This window comes from Podarcis cretensis, assembly GCF_951804945.1.
Source record: "Podarcis cretensis genome assembly, chromosome: 16".
Lineage (NCBI taxonomy): Eukaryota > Metazoa > Chordata > Lepidosauria > Squamata > Lacertidae > Podarcis > Podarcis cretensis.
The window spans coordinates 7,684,791-7,703,278 of NC_137186.1; the positions used below are offsets into that span (position 1 = coordinate 7,684,791).

Below are 18,488 nucleotides of genomic sequence, written 5' to 3' on the forward strand. Positions count from 1 at the left end.
ACAGAATCTAAGAAATGAATGGAATGTTCAGTAAATGTTCCTCTAATCCAAATTTGAAGTTTCCCCCTATTGCTGAGCAGACCATCTTAAAACAACAGTGATACCTCTCTCTGGATTTATTGGTTCTATGCCTTCTCAATATTCTCTGTTGGTAAGTAACCCCGTGATATCTCTTTCAATTCCTCCAACATTCAAGGGTTCTGATGATATCTAGGTGGCAAGTTCTGGAAATACTTGCTGCACTGTTAACAGGATGGTGGATGCTTGAATCAGTCCAAGAGGATATGCGTTGTGTTCTTAAGGTTGTCACCCTGAACCTACTTACTTTTGAGTAAGTTCTATTGAATTGTATTGAAAGGAACTTATTTCTTGGTAGATGAGTATAGGATTGTGCTGCCACATAAAAGGAAAACCAGAAAGCCAGTGCTATGATGCAGAAAAAGTTTTATTGGGAATTTCAAACAGTAAAAGTATTCATGTGAATACTAAGCATACTGGAAGACAATAAAGCAAAAAAGAACACATTCCAGTGAACAGCTTCTCCTTTACAATTATTTTTTTCAGGCTGGAGGAAGAGTAGGGGGTTCTACATGTATAGAACATTATTTCCACCTTCCTTTACATTAAGTCCCAATTACACATATTTACACTTGCATGCTAATTTCATAGGCACAGGGAATGGATCTTGTGCTTTTCTTCCCAATGTGAATTGGTGTGTTTCAAAGAGATGTAGGCAAATAAATATCATAGTAACTAGCAGGGGAAAGTGAGATAAAATTAAACTGGAAACAGCTGCATGTTCTAGATGGGCCTGATTACAAGGGATGCAGTACACACTTCCAGTTCCCATTGGGATTGCCTAGGGAGTTTGGGTGCTCAGCATATCTAAAATCAGACCGAAATAGTCCACCACAGATCTCTTTTTCTTTCCTACTTTTTGACAGACCGTGAGAGCTTAGCATGGGGTATAGCAGATGCTGCCTCTACGCCCCACATACCCATAACGGCCACGGCCCCCAAAACCACCAGAGCTAGACCCCAGAAGACCTGCACCACCATAGAGCCCTCTGCCAAATCCGCTGCCAAATCCAGATCCATAACCACCAGCAGCACATGGGGTGTTGCCTCCAACAGACACAGGCTCACAACTGGCAGAGAGGATGGGTCCTGGGATGGTCACGATGGTAGGAGGTGGCTGGATCACAACCTCTGCTGGTGGGATCTGGTTGACGCATGATGGGGCAACTCCTGCCAGGACTCCGAGGTTGGTTGCTCTTTCAGCACCTCCATAACCGTAGCCGAGACCTCCGTAGCCGTAGCCGAGACCTCCATATCCATTGCCGAGACCTCCCTACCCATAGCCCAGACCTCCTGCTGATCCAAATCCAACAGTGGGAGTGGAAGCACAGGATGGGACAGCGCAGGATGGACCACAGTCAGCCATTGTTGTGTAGAGGTGAGTCTGAAACCAAGAAGACCATGGGACAAAATGAACATGTGGAATGTCACTTCAATGGGGAACGCAGGGGACATTTAAATCAGCTGCCATTGACAGTTCTACCACTCTGCCCTAATGCTTGGGTTCTTTATTGTTTTCTCTTTCTTTCACCACAGCCCTTCTCTTCATTGTGGGTCCCAAATCCAAATACTGGCAGCTCCAGGAATGCCTGAGAATGTCATCTATCTGAAACTCTGGAGAATAGTTTCCAGTCAGCGAGGACAATACTGAACTAGGAGGTCCAATGGTCTGTCTTGGTAAAAAGCAACTCCCTAAGTTTCTATTTGGGACGCAGGTGGCGCTGTGGGTTAAAGCCTCAGCGCCTAGGGCTTGCCGATCGAAAGGTCGGCGGTTCGAATCCCTGCGGCGGGGTGCGCTCCCGCTGCTCGGTCCCAGCGCCTGCCAACCTAGCAGTTCGAAAGCACCTCCGGGTGCAAGTAGATAAATAGGGACCGCTTACCAGCGGGAAGGTAAACGGCGTTTCCGTGTGCGGCTCTGGCTCGCCAGAGCAGCGATGTCACGCTGGCCACGTGACCCGGAAGTGTCTCCGGACAGCGCTGGCCCCTGGCCTCTTAAGTGAGATGGGCGCACAACCCCAGAGTCTGTCAAGACTGGCCCGTACGGGCAGGGGTACCTTTACCTTTACCTTTAAGTTTCTATTTAAACCAGACCTTTAGCTGGAACAATGAATGCAGGAATCTTTTTTCTTTCCTAGAGGAAGGGCTATTACTCACTGGCAGAACATATGTTTTGCATTCGATCCCTGGAATCTGCAGGCTGGGCTGGGAAAGTATCTCTCATCTGAAACCCTGGAGAGCCTCAGACAATCGGAGAAGACAATACTGAACTACATGGATGAATTGTAAGGCAGCCTCCTATATTATTAGTTTCTTCATCTGCCAAATCTTCCATGAAGAACAAATGCATATTAGCCTATGCAATAAATACTGTACTTCCCTTATGCTGACTTCTGGTTTTTTAAATCTTCCTGATTGAATTTTTGCTAAGGTTACATTGCTGGGGAAATCTGGAAAACATTCCATGGAACGCTGTTGTGTGTCTCAAGCCCAATGCATCATGAATGCTAAATTTGTACTTTACAGTGAGGAAAGCTGGATTTGCACAACTTGTGATCGAATAGGACTCTCTCACCGTCACCACCACCCAGGAAAACAAAAATGTCTCATTTGAAAGAATGCTATAAGATGTAATAGTAATAATAATAATAATAATAATAATAATAATAATAATAATAATAATTTATTCTTTATACCCCACCCATCTGGCTGAGTTTCCCCAGCCACTCTGGGAGGCTTCCAATCTAGTGTTAAAAACAATACAGCATTAACCCACCCTGGAAGAATGGCAGATGCAAGTAATGGACTATATGGAATTGGCTGAAATGACCGGCAGAATCCCAGACCAGGGAGAATAGTGGGTGGAAGAAGATTGGAATAAATTTAAAATCTATCTACAGAAACACTGTAAAATTATTGAATGTTAATGACGTTGGAATGAAATGAAGTGGTTCTAGTAATAAGGTAAAATAAGAATATGGAAGAAGGGATGGATTTCGGATGAAAATTTGAAGTTAGAATATGTGAGGATAAATAATTAAGGCTAAAATATGAGGTTATGAATTTGCTGAATAAATTTTTAAATGGAATACAAAAAAGGGAGATGTGAGGAAGTCACGAAAATAAGTAAATGAATATAAGATATTATAAAAGAGGGATTTTTAGCTTTTTTTTCTTTTTATGTTAAATTTTGGTTTTGTATTTTTGTATTTTTTCTGTGTGTTATTATTTTGTAACTCTTTTTTGTTAAAAATTTAATAAATATTAATTAAAAAAAACAAAACAATACAGCATTAAATATTAAAAACTTCCCTAAACAGGGCTGCCTTCAGATGTCTTTTAAAAATAAGATAGCTGCTTATTTCCTTGGCATCTGATGGGAGGGCGTTCCACAGGGCGGGCACCACTACCTAGAAGGCCCTCTGTCTGGTTCCTTGTAACCTCACTTCTTGCAATGAGGGAACCGCCAGAAGGCCCTCGGAGCTGGACCTCAGTGTTCGGGCTGAACAATGGGGGTGGAGAAGGCTATAGAGAATTGTTAGAGCATCTTCTTTGCATGCAGAAGGTTCTGACTTCACTTCCCAGCATCTCCAAGTAAGGTTTGGAAGAAAAACCTTCCTTGAAGCCCTGGAGAATTGCAGCCTATCAAACATTACAGTGCTGGATGGATGAACACTGGTCTCGGTGTAAGGCAACTTCCTAAAACGTTTGTGTTCAGAAGAAATACATAGAAAATAAGTCAGCCAACAAAATGGAGGATGGAGGATTCCTGATGGAATAGCAACATAAAGGTAAAGGGACCCCTGACCATTAGGTCCAGTCATGACCGACTCTGGGGTTGCGGCGCTCATCTCACTTTATTGGCCGAGGGAGCCGGCATACAGCTTCCGGGTCACGTGGCCAGTCTTTTACAGCACAAAACTCTGCATTTTACTCAGAAGTAAACCTGAATGTGTTATGCAAAGGTAAAGGGACCCCTGACCATTAGGTCCAGTCGTGGCCAACTCCGGGGTTGCAGCGCTTATCTCACTTTATTGGCCGAGGGAGCCGGCATACAGCTTCCGGGTCACGTGGCCAGTATGACTAAGCCACTTCTGGCAAACCAGAGCAGTGCACAGAAACACTGTTTACCTTCCCGCCGGAGCAGTACCTATTTATCTACTTGCACTTTGACGTGCTTTCGAACTGCTAGGTTGGCAGGAGCAGCGACCGAGCAACGGGAGCTCACCCCATTGCAGGGATTCGAACTGCCGACCTTCTGATTGGCAAGTCCTAGGCTCTGTAGTTTAACCCACAGTGCCACCCGCATCCAGCTGAACCCTCTAAGCAGTGCAAAAAAAAAGCATGTAAAGACAAGATCATAACATACATGCACACATTTGACTTACCAAAGTCTCTGAGGAGTAGAAATGGAGAGAAGGAGATCAAGTCAAGGAAAGCTGTTGGGCTATCTCAGCCCAGGGAGCCCTTTTATACTCTTTTGACTGTATCCCCTGATGGCCCCACAGCTAGCTGGGATACACCCCCTTTCCCTGAGGCTTTAATTAGCAAGCAATTTATGAATTACATCATGCCCTCTAATTGTTTTAATAAGAAAGAAAAATGGGGCAAAAGACTTCGCATTTCCTCTGCTCCCCACAAAGCTTCTTTCCCATCCTCACCCTTTTGATCTTTGCATTCTCATTCTTCCACCAAAGGAGTTAATAAAAAAAATTAAGAAAATGTAAAGATGCCTTTGTATGTTCATTTCGGACAGATCAACAGGTGCTATGGCTTTGAAGAGAATTAAAGTGGCTGGAATGGCTGGAGATTTTATCAGCAGCCTACTTGACTTCCATATCCAAGATTATCATTCCGTTCACAGCACATAGCCAGGGTTCTCTGCCTCCAATGTCAGAGGTAGCATGCCTCTGAATACCAGTTGTTGGGAATCAGAATTGGGGAATGGGACATTGAGTTCCTGTCCTTATGAGATTCCTATTGGTTGACCACTGTGAGAAGAGAATCTTCCTAATGCTCTAACCTTCATTGATGCAAGGATGTCATATACACATGTATGAATAAGTGTACCCAATAAAGCGAAAATGATTTTGAAGCGTTAGCAAAAATTCACAATTATTTGAAGCCCACCTCCCAAATAAAATGATTGAAGAAATAAAAGGATAATGTAGGCAGGGATGATAGGAGACACCTATGTCCCAACCAATCAGGGATCACATATTAAATTCACTTGTAATATTAGCAGATCCTGGTTTCCTGAATTTCTAGCCCTCCTGTAACTTGTAATGTCAATGTGGCTAACACAATGCAAGGGTAAAATTTAATAATGATGTTTAAAAAATCCTTCGATAGCTTCCTGTTTCTATCCATCTTTGAGATCAGCAAGGGAAATCCTATCCACTGTTACATCAATATGCAAGATCAGGTGGGAAGAGTTGGTGCCTTCATGGTGATCAGTTGAGATCTGTTGGTATCCATCTATCTCCACTTACTGAAATGTTAAGGTTATTTTCAGCTAGCCCATGTTAGACCTATTGAAAGCAATGGACAGGGGTATTATGTTCACATGTGGTGGGAGTGTAAATATGTACACATTTTTTTGGCAAAGGTTATTTAAGGAGATAACAGAAATCACTGGGTTACAGCTGACCGAAAGTCTAGCGGTAGCATTATTATCAATTTACAATGGAGTGGAAGGTTCGCTGGCTATGAAGGACTTGCTCACAAATTTATTGACAGCTGCATGAATTATTATAGATAAGAAGTGGAAGGGGCAAACAGAATATAAAATGGAATAATGGTATAAAGAGGTGTGGGATATAGCTGTTAAAAGATAAATTAACATGTGCCATTGAGGTAAGATGGGAAATATGCAAGGGAAATTATTTTTGAGGAGATATGGAGGGTGTTTGTAGAACTTGTACTGTTAAAATGGAAAAGGGTCAAACCATCATAAGAGGTGTTGAAATTTTGGGAGGCTGGATAGTTACAATGGGATGGTATCAGTGGTGGGGTGCACATTTTTATTCTTATTTATTTATGCTTATTACTTTGTAAAAGAAGAAGAAGAAGAAGAAAGCAATGGACAAGTCAGTCAACACCATGTATTTTGATGGAACTTTCCTGAGAATGAGTGTTTATTGGATGCAACCCATCATAATTTCAGCTATGTTTGTGTGCGGCTTGTCGCTCATAAATTAGCATGTTCTAAACTACAGATTTTGAATACATTTCATACGTTTTCTAGGCTTCCCAATATGCAAGTTTTAATTGCCTTTCTAAGCTGCCTGTTTAAAAAGAAAAAAAGTAGTGTTTTCTTTTTGGTTTCAACTTGGTACTGATTTTATATATCTGGTTTAGATGCTTAACATATTTTTGGTTGGTGTGGGGTTTTTTTAACCACAGACACCATCTTCTATTGAAGTTGGGACAGCCCCCTCCCACCTCTGCCACCCAGAAGACCACTCCAGATTAACTCTAGATTTTTGCCAGGCTGAAGGAAACATCTCCGACCTCCTAGGACCAGTGAAGAAGATAACCTATAATGAGCCCTGAAGCTGGATCAAACCAAAGGCCCATGTTGTCCAGCATCCTCTTTCCTGCAGTCGTCAACCAGATGTAGTGGTCAACATAGGGACCATAGCTCTTTCTCACTATTGTTCTCTTCTAAGTGGCATTGGCGCTCTCAGGTCTCAATTGTGAGTTCCCCACTGAGGCATCTGGTTCTGTACTGTGTGTACAAGATGCTGAATTAGATGGGCCTTTGACCTCATCCAGCAGGGCTTTTCTGATGTGCTCAAGGCATTCAAGGACACCGATTTCATCTGATACCGGAGATGTCTCAGAAGGTGTAAGCAGAAAGCTTTGATCATGTCCTAGAGTTCTCTACACTGATGAAAGAGCTTTGATGATCTCCATCTCCTCCCTCTGGGTGTTTCTGATTTAAAACAGCAGATAAACTAGAGCAATTTGACTTGAGGTCAGCAAAATTAAAAGGAAGGGAGAGGGGAACAAACTGGTGTCAAGACTATTTGTGTTGCATTATTGCAACCACTTAATTTTGTGACCTCCCTCTTTTGTGCTTAGTAAAGTATTTTGCACATGAAATTGTTGACAACTAAATAAAATGTTAGCTGGAAAGAGGCGGTCTCTTGGTCACAGGAGTGGTTGACAGAACTGTATAAAAATGGAAAATTCTCCCAGTTCCTCCAACAGCTTCATCTGACTCTCTTGTCTTCGTTCCATCTTCTCAAAGAAGCAGGTAAGTTCATTTTTTGGGGTGAATGTTTCTGAATTTATCAAAAAAATCACATCAAATTAAGACTAGATGGATTTTCCAGCTTCCTACTTTGTAAGTGCATTTAATATGATATTGCTAGAAGAAACTCTAATTAAGCATTTTTAAGGAAAGCTGGAAGGTGCCACCAGCTCTCTATCTTCTTCCTTCCTTCCTAAATGATATTTAGACAAACATATACACTTCTGTCTTTTACAGCACAAAACTCTGCATTTTACTCAGAAGTAAACCTGAATGTGTTATGCAAAGGTAAAGGGACCCCTGACCATTAGGTCCAGTCGTGGCCAACTCTGGGGTTGCAGCGCTTATCTCACTTTATTGGCCGAGGGAGCCGGCATACAGCTTCCGGGTCACGTGGCCAGTATGACTAAGACACTTCTGGCAAACCAGAGCAGTGCACAGAAACACTGTTTACCTTCCCGCCGGAGCAGTACCTATTTATCTACTTGCACTTTGACATTTTATAAACACAAACACACACACACAGACAAAGACAACACATATAAAGTTTCATATCCTTACTTTCCTAACCCCAGTTCTTGACCTCCCCCCACCCCCCCTTCATACATCCTAATTCAATTAAATTATCTCAGCAAGTTCATATCTCTCATCCTTTACATATTATTATATATATATATATATTTAAAGAAATACTTAATTCTTATTACTTGGCCAGATTTTACTTATCCAATTTTCTTATAAATATTAAATCCTTTTCTAAGGTCGACTCAAATTCCTTCGACGAATTTCCCTTTTATCTTAAAAATAGGTCATAATAATCAAACACAAAGGTCATAAACATTTTTTTTTAAAAAAAATTCTTTCCCCCCCCCCCGCCCCGGTTTCTGTCCCTTCCCAATGTCCCCATGTCCACAAAAACAGTTCTTAGCCTGGATTCCTCACATCTGAGGCCTTTAAATCTCTGTCAGTCTCTCTCTGCCGATTTTGTTGGTAGCCCTCTTTGTTGGTCATCGGGTCTCGAAGGAGTTCTAGCTCAGTCTCGTCAGATTTTCTTCCATCCAAAGTGCTTGGTACCAGCTGCTGCGAAAGGTCAGCTAATCTTCCATACTCAAAGAGGAAGCCCCAATCATATTTCTTGCTTCTTTTAAATTCAAATATTCCAAGTGTTCCAGGGGCTTCCTCCCTCCTCTTTCGCATCTTTCGCAGATTTGTAATCCAAAGGTCTTCTTCTTTTTGTTCTGACAATGTAGGCTTCTGGTTGGTACTCTCCATCTGTACTGGCCCTTGTTCCCTCTCCTCCTGTTCTGAAGTTGTCTCTTATAATTCAGCTGTAGATTTTTTCCCGGTCAAATCCATTGTGCATTCAGCAGAGTCACTTATTTTAGAGTTCAAGGTTATAAGTTGTTTACTCATAGCCATAGTCTGCTCCTGCAACTTTCCCACGAGAAAAAACATTCTTTCTATCTCTGCCTGTAGTTTTCCATCTGCAGCCATTGTAGTGTTTCAATGTTTCCCCTAGGGGGATTCTGGTTACTTAATAGTTTTTTCCCAACAGTCCGTTACTTTGTTATTTCACTACTTTGTTCCCAACCAGTTTAATTCAAATATAACAAATTTAGTCCAGAAAGGTGTTAAATAATAAGATTTTTAACTTTCACTGCCCGTTTGACAGCTCCTTTGACAGCTGTCAAACTCCTTGTTCCTTTTTCTCCAGCTCACATACAGGACACTCCCGGGTCTGGGGGGGGGGGGGGTTAGACAAAGACTTCTAAAATTCCACTCTTACTCTCCAGCACAAATCTTCTTCTGTCAAATTCATGAAAATATTATCTTTTAAAAAACACCAAAAAGAAAGAACTCTCCACCTTAGTTCTCCGATCCTTGCTTTAAATCTTCTGTAAGCAGGGGGGTGCGGACTTCCCTTTAGCACATCCCCCGATCGTACCGAATTCAAAGGTAGAAATTTTAAAGTCCGAATTACATTTTACTCACGGATTAATTAAAGTCCGAATTTCAGGGAAGAAAGTCAGCGGTCTCCGGCCATGGCTCGCGGCTTCGCTCCACTGCAGTAGTGGTCCACTCACAGCACCACGCCGCTCCCCGTACCCTCTCCGCAGCCTTTAAAAAGGCTCTTCGTGGGTCGGGGGGGCGCTTTAGGTGCCCGCCGAGTCACCAAGTCCGCAGGCTTCAGCGCCTGCAGTTTCTGAGGGTCCCCGCGTCGCCGTCGCGGTAGAACCCTTCTCCAGCGGAGCCGATTCCCTCCGGAGCTCGGAGGGAATCCGCCATTAACCAGATCGCGCTAACCCGGAAGTCCCTTCTATCTACTTGCACTTTGACATGCTTTCAAACTGCTAGGTTGGCAGGAGCAGGGCTGTCTTATTTTTTTCAAGCTCATCCCCAACTTGCTAGAGAATGGTATACTGTGGTGCAGTATGTTCAAGATACATGCTGATAGCATTGTTGATAAAACATGCCTTTTCTTAAAAGAACCTTACTGGGTTATCTCATCATTTTCTTATATTTCAGAACATCAGTACTGGGGGTAGCCAGCATAGCACCTTCCAGATGTTGTGGGTTAAAATGCCAAGAAAGGGGGTCATTCCTTAGTGATACATCCCATACTTGGCATACACAAGGTCCCCAGGATCAGTCCCCTACATCTCCAGGTGGGGCCAGTAATGTCCCCTGTCTGGAACCCAGGAGAGTCATCGGCAATCAGTGTAGACCATGGGTAGGCAAACTAAGGCCTAGGGGCTGGATCCGGCCCAATCGCCATCTAAATCCAGCCCACGGATGGTCCAGAATCAGCATGTTTTTACATGAGTAGAATGTGTCCTTTTATTTAAAATGCATCTCTGGGTTATTTGTGGGGCATAGGAATTTATTTATTTATTTCAAAATATAGTCCGGCCCCCCACAAGGTCCGAGGGACAGTGGACCGCCCCCCTGCTGAAAAAGCTTGCTGAGCCCTGGTGTAGACAATATTGACAACAAAGCCCACATTTAATATATGGCAGCTAATCTTGTTCTCATCACCCTGAACTGTTGCCCATGCTAGCTGAGTGGGCGTTGAAGTCCACGATATCAGGGCAGGCATCACTTTGATTCCCCTTGATCTGCACCATATCTGAAACTTTTTCATTCTTTGACTTTCGTGGTCCATGTTCAACTCCCTTCTGCAATTTTATGTTGTGTTTTGAATATAATTTTTTATTCCATTTTCTGTTTCACACTTTCAGATAAAGATTTTACATACTTAAAATATCAGTGACTTCCTGTCAGGGACTGGACTGAGGAGGAATGGTGGAGACCACCCACTTTCCGCCTGAAGCTTCCAAAGAAGAGGGAGACAGTATAGAATTACAACAGTGGTTTGCGGGAGGTCATAGCTCAGAGGCTGCAGAGGGGAGAAGCTGGGAAATATCGGGAAAGGAGCAGGAACAAGAAGAAGCACGAGGGGAGAGACAGCTGGCAGACTGAGTGTCTTTAGAATGCATTCCAGACCCTTCTCTCTCCCAGAACCTGGCAGGCATTGAAAGTAGGAGAGCAGAGAGCTCAGAGGCAAAAGGCATAGAGAAGCCACCATAGGGAAGATGTAGAATAGGAGAGACGGAGGGGGTGGGGTTTTCACTCGGAGCAACATCATTACTCTAAGAAGCAACATTTCTAAGCCTCTCTCTGTGAACATTGAATAAAATACCCCCATTGTTCAGCCTGGACACTGAGATCCAGCGCCGAGGGCCTTCTGGCAGTTCCCTCATGTTGAGAAGTGAGGTTACAGGGAAGCAGACAGAGGGCCTTCTCGGTAGTGGTGCCCGCCCTGCAGAACGCCCTCCCTTCATATGTGAAGGAAATAAGTAGCTATCTTATCTTTAAAAGACGTCTAAAGGCAGCCCTGTTTAGGGAAGTTGTTAATATTTAATGCTGTATTGTTTTTAACACTTATTGCTGGCAGCCTGCCACGAGGGAGAGGGATCAGATTCCCTGAAGCCTGACACTTCCCTTCTTCTCCTTCTATGGTTCATTTTGCATATCTTATATCCCTGCATATCTTACAAAAACTATACCAATCGGTTTTCCATTATTACATCCATCAAAATATTATTTGCATTGCTGAATTTATCTTCATGCTGCCAGAGTTTTCAGCTGTACACATGCAATTTATTTTTTAGAATCATCTTCAGCCATGGCTAACTGTGGCCCATCCTGTGCCGTGCCATCCTGTGCTTCCACCCCCATAGTTGGATTTGGATCTGCAGCTCTTGGTAGACGCGGAGGTCTTGGCTATGGATACGGAGGTCTTGGCTACGGCAATGGAGGTCTCGGCTACGGCTATGGAGGTCTCGGCTACGGCTATGGAGGTGCTGAAAGAGCAGCCAATCTTGGTGTCCTTGATGGAGTCATCCCTTCATGCGTCAACCAGATCCCACCAGCAGAGGTCGTCATCCAGCCACCTCCCAGTGTCTTGACCATCCCAGGGCCCATCCTCTCTGCCAGCTGTGAGCCTCTGTCTGTTGGAGGCAACACTCCATGTGCTGTTAATGGTTCTGGAATCGTAGGGAGTTATGGCTATGGTGGGTGGGGCTATGGGTCTGGCCTCCTTGGAAGCTCTGGGGGCTGGGGCTATGGTTTGGGCTATGGGAGGGGAGCACTCCTTGGAAGGAAGGTCGGGCGTCGTGGTAGCATCTGTGCATAAGCCAATTAAACCTGAGAAGCATATTATGAACTGATAATCAGAGAGCTTGATACAGATCCATTGGGCGTGGTTCAAAAGAGCTAAATCCCAGGATCCACTGCTGAAGTTGAACCCTCTTAATTCCCCCCTCTGTATTATGAAGTCGAGAAGACCAAGAACCTTCTACAATATGCAGCTTTTTTGCCTATTGTACAACTATCCTTTCTTTTTCTTTGATCTTTTCAATAAAGCTTGTTCTGCATTCTGATAACATGTGTGTCTTTGTTTTTAAAACTCCACCTCCAGTTTCTCATAGGAAGGTGTCCAAGGTCTTAAACCCAATTTTGTCCCAATTAAAATTGGAGTATTGGGGGCCATCTTTCTCTCTTGCACCCTGAAGGGTTTACATGGAGTGTGGGGAAAGTATGTTATATTCCTCTAGAAATACCATTTGCCTCTTATTCAACATGAGTACAAGATCTCTCTCCAGGGCACCCTGACTAGTTATTCATTCAGAGAAACAACTCATAGTCAGGGGTCAAATGCAACTTTTGCTGATCGCTAAAGGACCAGGAAGGATGGGTTAAATAGGTGCAAGGAAGCAGTTGTGCCCCTTCTCCTGGTTCTTCTTTGCTGTCACTCCTGTCTTCCACTGCCTCCCACAGTTTGGTCAAACGCACGCTGGTCTCTTCGAGAACACTGTCCAACCATCTCCTTCTCTGTCGTCCCCTTCTCCTTGTGCCCTCCATCTTTCCCAACATCAGGGTCTTTTCCAGGGAGTCTTCTCTTCTCATGACATGGCCAAAATATTGCAGCCTCAGCTTCAGGATCTGTCCTTCCAGTGAGCACTCAGGGCTGATTTCCTTCAGAATGGATAGGTTTGATCTTTTTGCAGTCCATTGGACTCTCAAGAGTCTCCTCCAGCACCATAATTCAAAAGCATCAATTCTTCGGTGATCAGCCTTCTTTACGGTCCAGCTCTCACTTCCATACATCACTACTGGGAAGTATATAATAATAAATACTTAGCTAAGAAAAAGAAAAGGGGAAAAGAAAGGAGGGAGATAAAAAAAACATACCTTTAAATAAACTTTCTTATTTTAAAAATAAATTCATATCTATAGATACTCAAAAAACAAATAGCCATCTATATTAATATGAAAAAATATCTGTGGAAATCAATGTGGAGGAGCAGAAAATATAAATTTCATACTTCGATTAATCACAGACATATTACCAGCTCTGTGTGTGTGTGTGTGTGTGTGTGTGTGTGTAAAGTAAATTATATGGAGGAGTGTTTTCTTCAACTTTCTTATCCCCCCAAAAAAATATTTAAAATGTCCATCTTCTAACTATTCCCCCCCCCCTGAGGCATCTAATCATAAGCTTGCATTTTTATTAAAGCTTATATGTTTAATCAGGGCTTGTATTTTAAAAATGAGCTTAAAATGTTTTATGCCAGGCAGAAGACCAGCTGCCTAAAAAAACCTTGGCAAAATGTTTTTACTCCTAGACAAGGGCCCCCCCCTGATTTATAGCAGAAAACAATTCTCAAAGTCGTAAAAAGGGAATTACAGGCTGACAGCCAAGGTTACACTGACCCTACAAATTAAGGGTGGATAAATAGTAAAATGAGCCATATCTTCTTCCTAAGGTTAAGAAGGTCAAGAGCAGTGAAAAAGCAACTGGTCTGGCTGGCAGAAACAGAACATTTTTGGGAAGTCTTTTCTAAAGCTGTTTCTTTCTTAAACTAAGATCCTTTTAAGATTTCTTTTCCTTTTAAAAGGTTATTTATGCATTAAATATATTAGCTTAAATATAATTATGGAAAGGATTTAAGAAATGCTAGATTCTTATTTCATATAGTTGGAAGAGATCACAGGGGCCATCAGGCACCAGCCCCCCCTTGTCAGACAGGAGACGCCATCGAGCACTCCTGATATATGGTTGTCAGGCCTTTTGTTTAGAAACCTTCAAATGAAGGAGATCTATCAATGTTGATGTGAACTCAAAATCCTTGACATATGTTTAAGATAAAAATTCAAGATTAATCATCTGTTTTGGAAGGCAATAGGGCAAGGAGGGCAAGAGGTGAGCTGGTAATTAAGATTCCTTGTTGAGACACATGTAAGATATATTACTACTTATTTGTCATTTATAGATAGAAGAATATATAGCTTTTTATTTCCCATAAAAGGGCGAGAGGAAATGGGTGTATCTTTTGTGATTGGTTCTAGCAAATAGCCAATAGGAATTTCAACCAGGCTGATTGGACAGAGGCAGCCACAGGAGGAGCAAGGGGGCTGGATTAAGGAAATATAAGTGCTGGCCAGAATGGCAAGAGGCCAGGCCAGAGCTTGGTAACCATATACCACTGTGCCTCATATTTATTTGTCTGACAAATAAATTATTATTTTAATTTCTCTATTGCTGCGTTGAATATTTCATTCCAGCTAAGAGTTAACCACAAGCAGGGTGCTACACCCCCTTGCTGGCCAACAAGAACTCTTCTCTTACAAGTTGCTGCAGTCAAAATGGCAGCTTGGAACTTCCTCATTTTTCCAATTTTGATGCCTTGGCAGAGCCTTGACATGACATGACTTCTGGTGCTTTGTAAGGACCTGGAAGTCATGTCAGAGGCATTGCGGTGCAGGTGCTGAGCACCCACAACAATGTTTTGTGGGTGCCCTGGCCCCCAAGAGTTGGTGCCAGTGCCTGGATGCTTTCCTTTGTTCTCTCGATCTCTCCCTTCCCGGCCTCTTACTCCGAGTCCTTCACCAACAATCCATCACTTTAATGTGTGTGTAATTCTTGGGTCCCAATAATGGCCCATAGCTGAGGACACCAAGGAAAACAAAAGGGGGCTGGGAGCCAGGAAAGAATATAAAAAGAAGAAAAGAGGAAAGAAAGAAGAAAGAAGAAAGAGAAAGGCACTTCCAATTTTCCATCTGCCAGTTACGTAATAGAAATTATTCAAAATATTCACCCCAAGAAAGCGTGTTCTCCTTCATGGAGAGCACGTGTCGCGGTGGGGTCCGACAGGACACTCCAAAGTTGTGGGGCGGGCTAATTGATCTTTGGCCACTGTTGTGATTGGGCTTCCCTTGTTGTTGGGAAGATGTTAATGTTGCCATTTGATGATTGACAGCCAGAAATGTTAAAACTCCCTGCACGAGGTGTAGAGCTTCCTCTTTTCGTTCCGTGCATCAGATTGCCAGTTTCCCCTCCCTATATTTAGGGTTGTTTGCTTTGACCTTGCTATGCCTGTCATGGGGTCGTCTGCTCTTGGGGCAGGGGCCCAGTAGGAATTTTGTCCATCTGGCTGATTGGCTGGTGCCATTTGGTTTTTGCCTACTGCATAGCAAATTGTCACAACTTGTAAGGTTGCAGTTAGGCATTGGTTTATGGTTTGGTTGGTTGAGGGGCATGGATTGGCTGTGCCTACCCCTCTAATGCTGCTGCTGCAAGGGATTCCATTAAAGGAATACAGGGGCTCATTATTGCTTTTGACTGAACCCTGTCAAGGGGCTAGGGCCATGCAAGAGCCCCTGGTTGCATTTGGGGAAGGCTGAGGGCAGGTTCCCTGCTCTGTTGCTACCCCCAAATGTATTCCCTTTTCTGACTTTCACAGGCTTGCAAAATGTCAGTCTGTCCCCCCCTGGGGGGCAGATAGTCACAACCAATGCCTAAGTAACCACTCACATTTTTTGTATTTTAATAAAGTTGTGGCCAAAATTATGCCAAAAAACCTTAAACAAAAATTCTCTGTGTTGTGTGAGTTATTTGGGGTTGCCTGGGGACCTTGACACGCAAAACACCCAGCTGTTCTACTTCCTGCTAAGCAATATTTTCCCAATCCCCAGATTCTATAGTTTCAATATATGCTTTTTGCGCTAAGTAAACAATTCCTGGTAAAAGGTTTCTGCAATTTCTCGCATCTTTATCCTTATATTTACCGGTAATTGATGGAAATAAACATTTGGATCTGTTTATCTTTCAGATGTTTTGATAGTGATTTAGATGGTTTATTGAGGTATTTCAACCATCTTTGATTTTTTTACAGTTGGCAAAGCATTCCCGTTTTTAGGCTTGGATATTTTGAATGTTCTCTGTTGTTCTTAACTTCATACACCATGTTTGCTTATGCTAATGTGTCTTTTCTTAATATTTTACACCATTTTTTTCTGCTTGAGAGAATCTCTTATACATCTCTGCTGCTGCTATTTTTGTTTTGTCAGAACACCTCTGATAGAAGATTCACTTGCATCCCATATATGGCCATGGTGTTTATGCACTTTAAAAAACCAATCTAAATATTGTTCTATTTGTGTCTTTCTATCTCCTCTTACTGATAAACTGTTATTTATTCTCTATAATTTGCTATTACAATTATATGGCATTTTGATGTTCAATAATCCCTTAGAATTGGAGTATAAAACCTCCAAACATCTGTCAAATTTGTGTTGGCAAACATGCCTTGAGACACATTCTAGTTTTAATTTAGACAAAAAGTCGCTTCAGTCAGCTGGACAGCTTGCTGTGAGGAACTGAGGCCAAGTGTTACAAAAACCAACACACATGGGTTACTGTAATGCGCCAAAAGCTTTACTGAAAAGATTCAAGAAATGACATTGATAGTTGTATGAGAAATACAGAAGAAATTTAGCATATAAGCATCTTAGTTTTCTGGACTTCAAAGCGAAGAGGTGGGGGATGAAGAGGGTTCAACTTCAGCAGTGGATCCTGGGATTTAGCTCTTTTGAACCACGCCCAATGGATCTGTATCAAGCTCTCTGATTATCAGTTCATAATATGCTTCTCAGGTTTAATTGGCTTATGCACAGATGTTACCACGACGCCCGAGCTTCCTTCCAAGGAGTGCTCCCCTCCCATAGCCCAATCCATAGCCGTAACCCCCATAGCTTCCAAGGAGGCCAGACCCATAGCCCAACCCACCATAGCCATAGCCTCCTACGATCCCGGAACCACCAACAGCACATGGAGTGTTGCCTCCAACAGCCACAGGCTCACAGCTGGCAGAGAGGATGGGCCCTGGGATGGTCACAACGGAGGCAGGTGGCTGGATCACAACTTCTGCTGGTGGGATCTGGTTGATGCAGGATGGTATAACTCCTGCCAGGACTCCGAGGTTGGCTGCTCTTTCAGCACCTCCATATCCATAGCCGAGACCACCAAATCCGGAGCCGAATCCTCCATTTCCATAGCCGAGACCTCCCAATCCATAGCCGAGACCACCATAGCCAAGACCTCCTGCTGAGCCAAACCCAACAGTGGGGGTGGAAAGACAGGATGGGACAGCGCAGGATGGACCACAGTCAACCATTGTTGGGTGGAGGTGAGTCTGAAACCAAAAAGACCAAGGTAACACAGTAAGCCATGGCTGAAGATGAATCTAAAAAATAAGGTTGCAGAACTGAGCAGAACATGGAGCATGAAAACCAAAAAACAACAGAGAATCATAAATCCTCTGATATTATGCATATGAAGGAGGCCTAGTGTTGTATGCTTCAACTCCCATCAGATGTAGACAGAACGTCCTATGGTCAAGGATCATGACAATTGTAGTTCAACAACAATTGGAAGCCCAGTACTTATTCTCTACGCTCTGACACATGTTTCAACCAATTAGGGTTCACATATTATAGGTTTATTGTCCAAACTCCATCTGTGAGGTTTTTTCTTCTTCCCAAAAATTACTACTTTAATTTTAGAATGGTTGACTGTTCACTGTTCACTGCTCTTTTGTGCAAAAGACATTCAACTTCCTCAAAAGTCTCTGCATCCCAATTAAGGTAGCAGAAATCAAAACAATATCATTGGCATACAGAAGAACTGAGAGTCTGACATCCTGAATAGAAACAGGAAAATATTCTAGGCCTCTTAGTTCTTGAACAATATCATTTATATAAAAATTGAATGAAAGGGTGCTAGGAGGCATCCCTGCCAGACTCCCATCTCAGTGAGGATATTATCAGAGAGCAACCCATTTGCCACAAGTCTAACCCTAAGCAAAGTATGGCTATGCAGCAGTTTATACAACTATGAAGTAGGTATGATGAACTGTAGTCCTCCAGTTGTCACTGGACTTTAGTCCCCTCAGTCAGCAAGCCCAAAGGTCAAGCGTGACCAAAGGTCAAGGACCAAATGGTGCTCATTCTTGCTCTAGTGGGAATATCAATCTAGCCTTCCACTGTCATAATCTTCTGATAAATTACGAAGTATTTCCCCAAGAAATTGGACTTACCTGCTTCTTTGAGAAGATGTAGTGAAGACAGAAGAGTCAGATGAAGCTGTTGGAGGAAAGGAGAGAACTCTGAGCTTTTATATCGTTCTGCCAGCTGCCCCTTTGACTCAGAAACCGCCTATTTCCTGCAAACATTTTACTTAGCTGTCAACAATGCAATATGCAAAATTACTTTGCTAAGCACAAAAGAGGGAGGTCACAAAATTAAGTGGTTG

General features: G+C 42.9%; 2 protein-coding genes and 1 pseudogene across 3 annotated transcripts; 1 reads left to right on the forward strand and 2 right to left on the reverse strand.

Annotated features, from left to right (window-relative positions):
- Positions 1-427: 427 nt before the first annotated feature.
- LOC307205803 lies at positions 428-1,457 on the reverse strand (annotated as a pseudogene). The gene has a single exon. The product of its transcript is annotated as an uncharacterized misc_RNA (transcript).
- A 5,783-nt stretch (positions 1,458-7,240) lies between these two features.
- LOC307205740 (uncharacterized protein) lies at positions 7,241-12,279 on the forward strand. Its single transcript, XM_079958512.1, has 2 exons — positions 7,241-7,336; positions 11,506-12,279. The coding sequence occupies exon 2, from the start codon at positions 11,520-11,522 to the stop codon at positions 12,027-12,029; it is 510 nt and encodes a 169-aa protein (XP_079814638.1). The 5' UTR covers positions 7,241-7,336; positions 11,506-11,519; the 3' UTR covers positions 12,030-12,279.
- A 4,312-nt stretch (positions 12,280-16,591) lies between these two features.
- Positions 16,592-18,337, reverse strand: LOC307205739 (uncharacterized protein). Its single transcript, XM_079958511.1, has 2 exons — positions 18,274-18,337; positions 16,592-17,370 (listed from the first exon to the last, which is right to left on the reverse strand). Exon 2 carries the CDS (start codon positions 17,350-17,352, stop codon positions 16,843-16,845), a length of 510 nt encoding a protein of 169 aa, XP_079814637.1. The 5' UTR covers positions 17,353-17,370; positions 18,274-18,337; the 3' UTR covers positions 16,592-16,842.
- Positions 18,338-18,488: the final 151 nt, after the last annotated feature.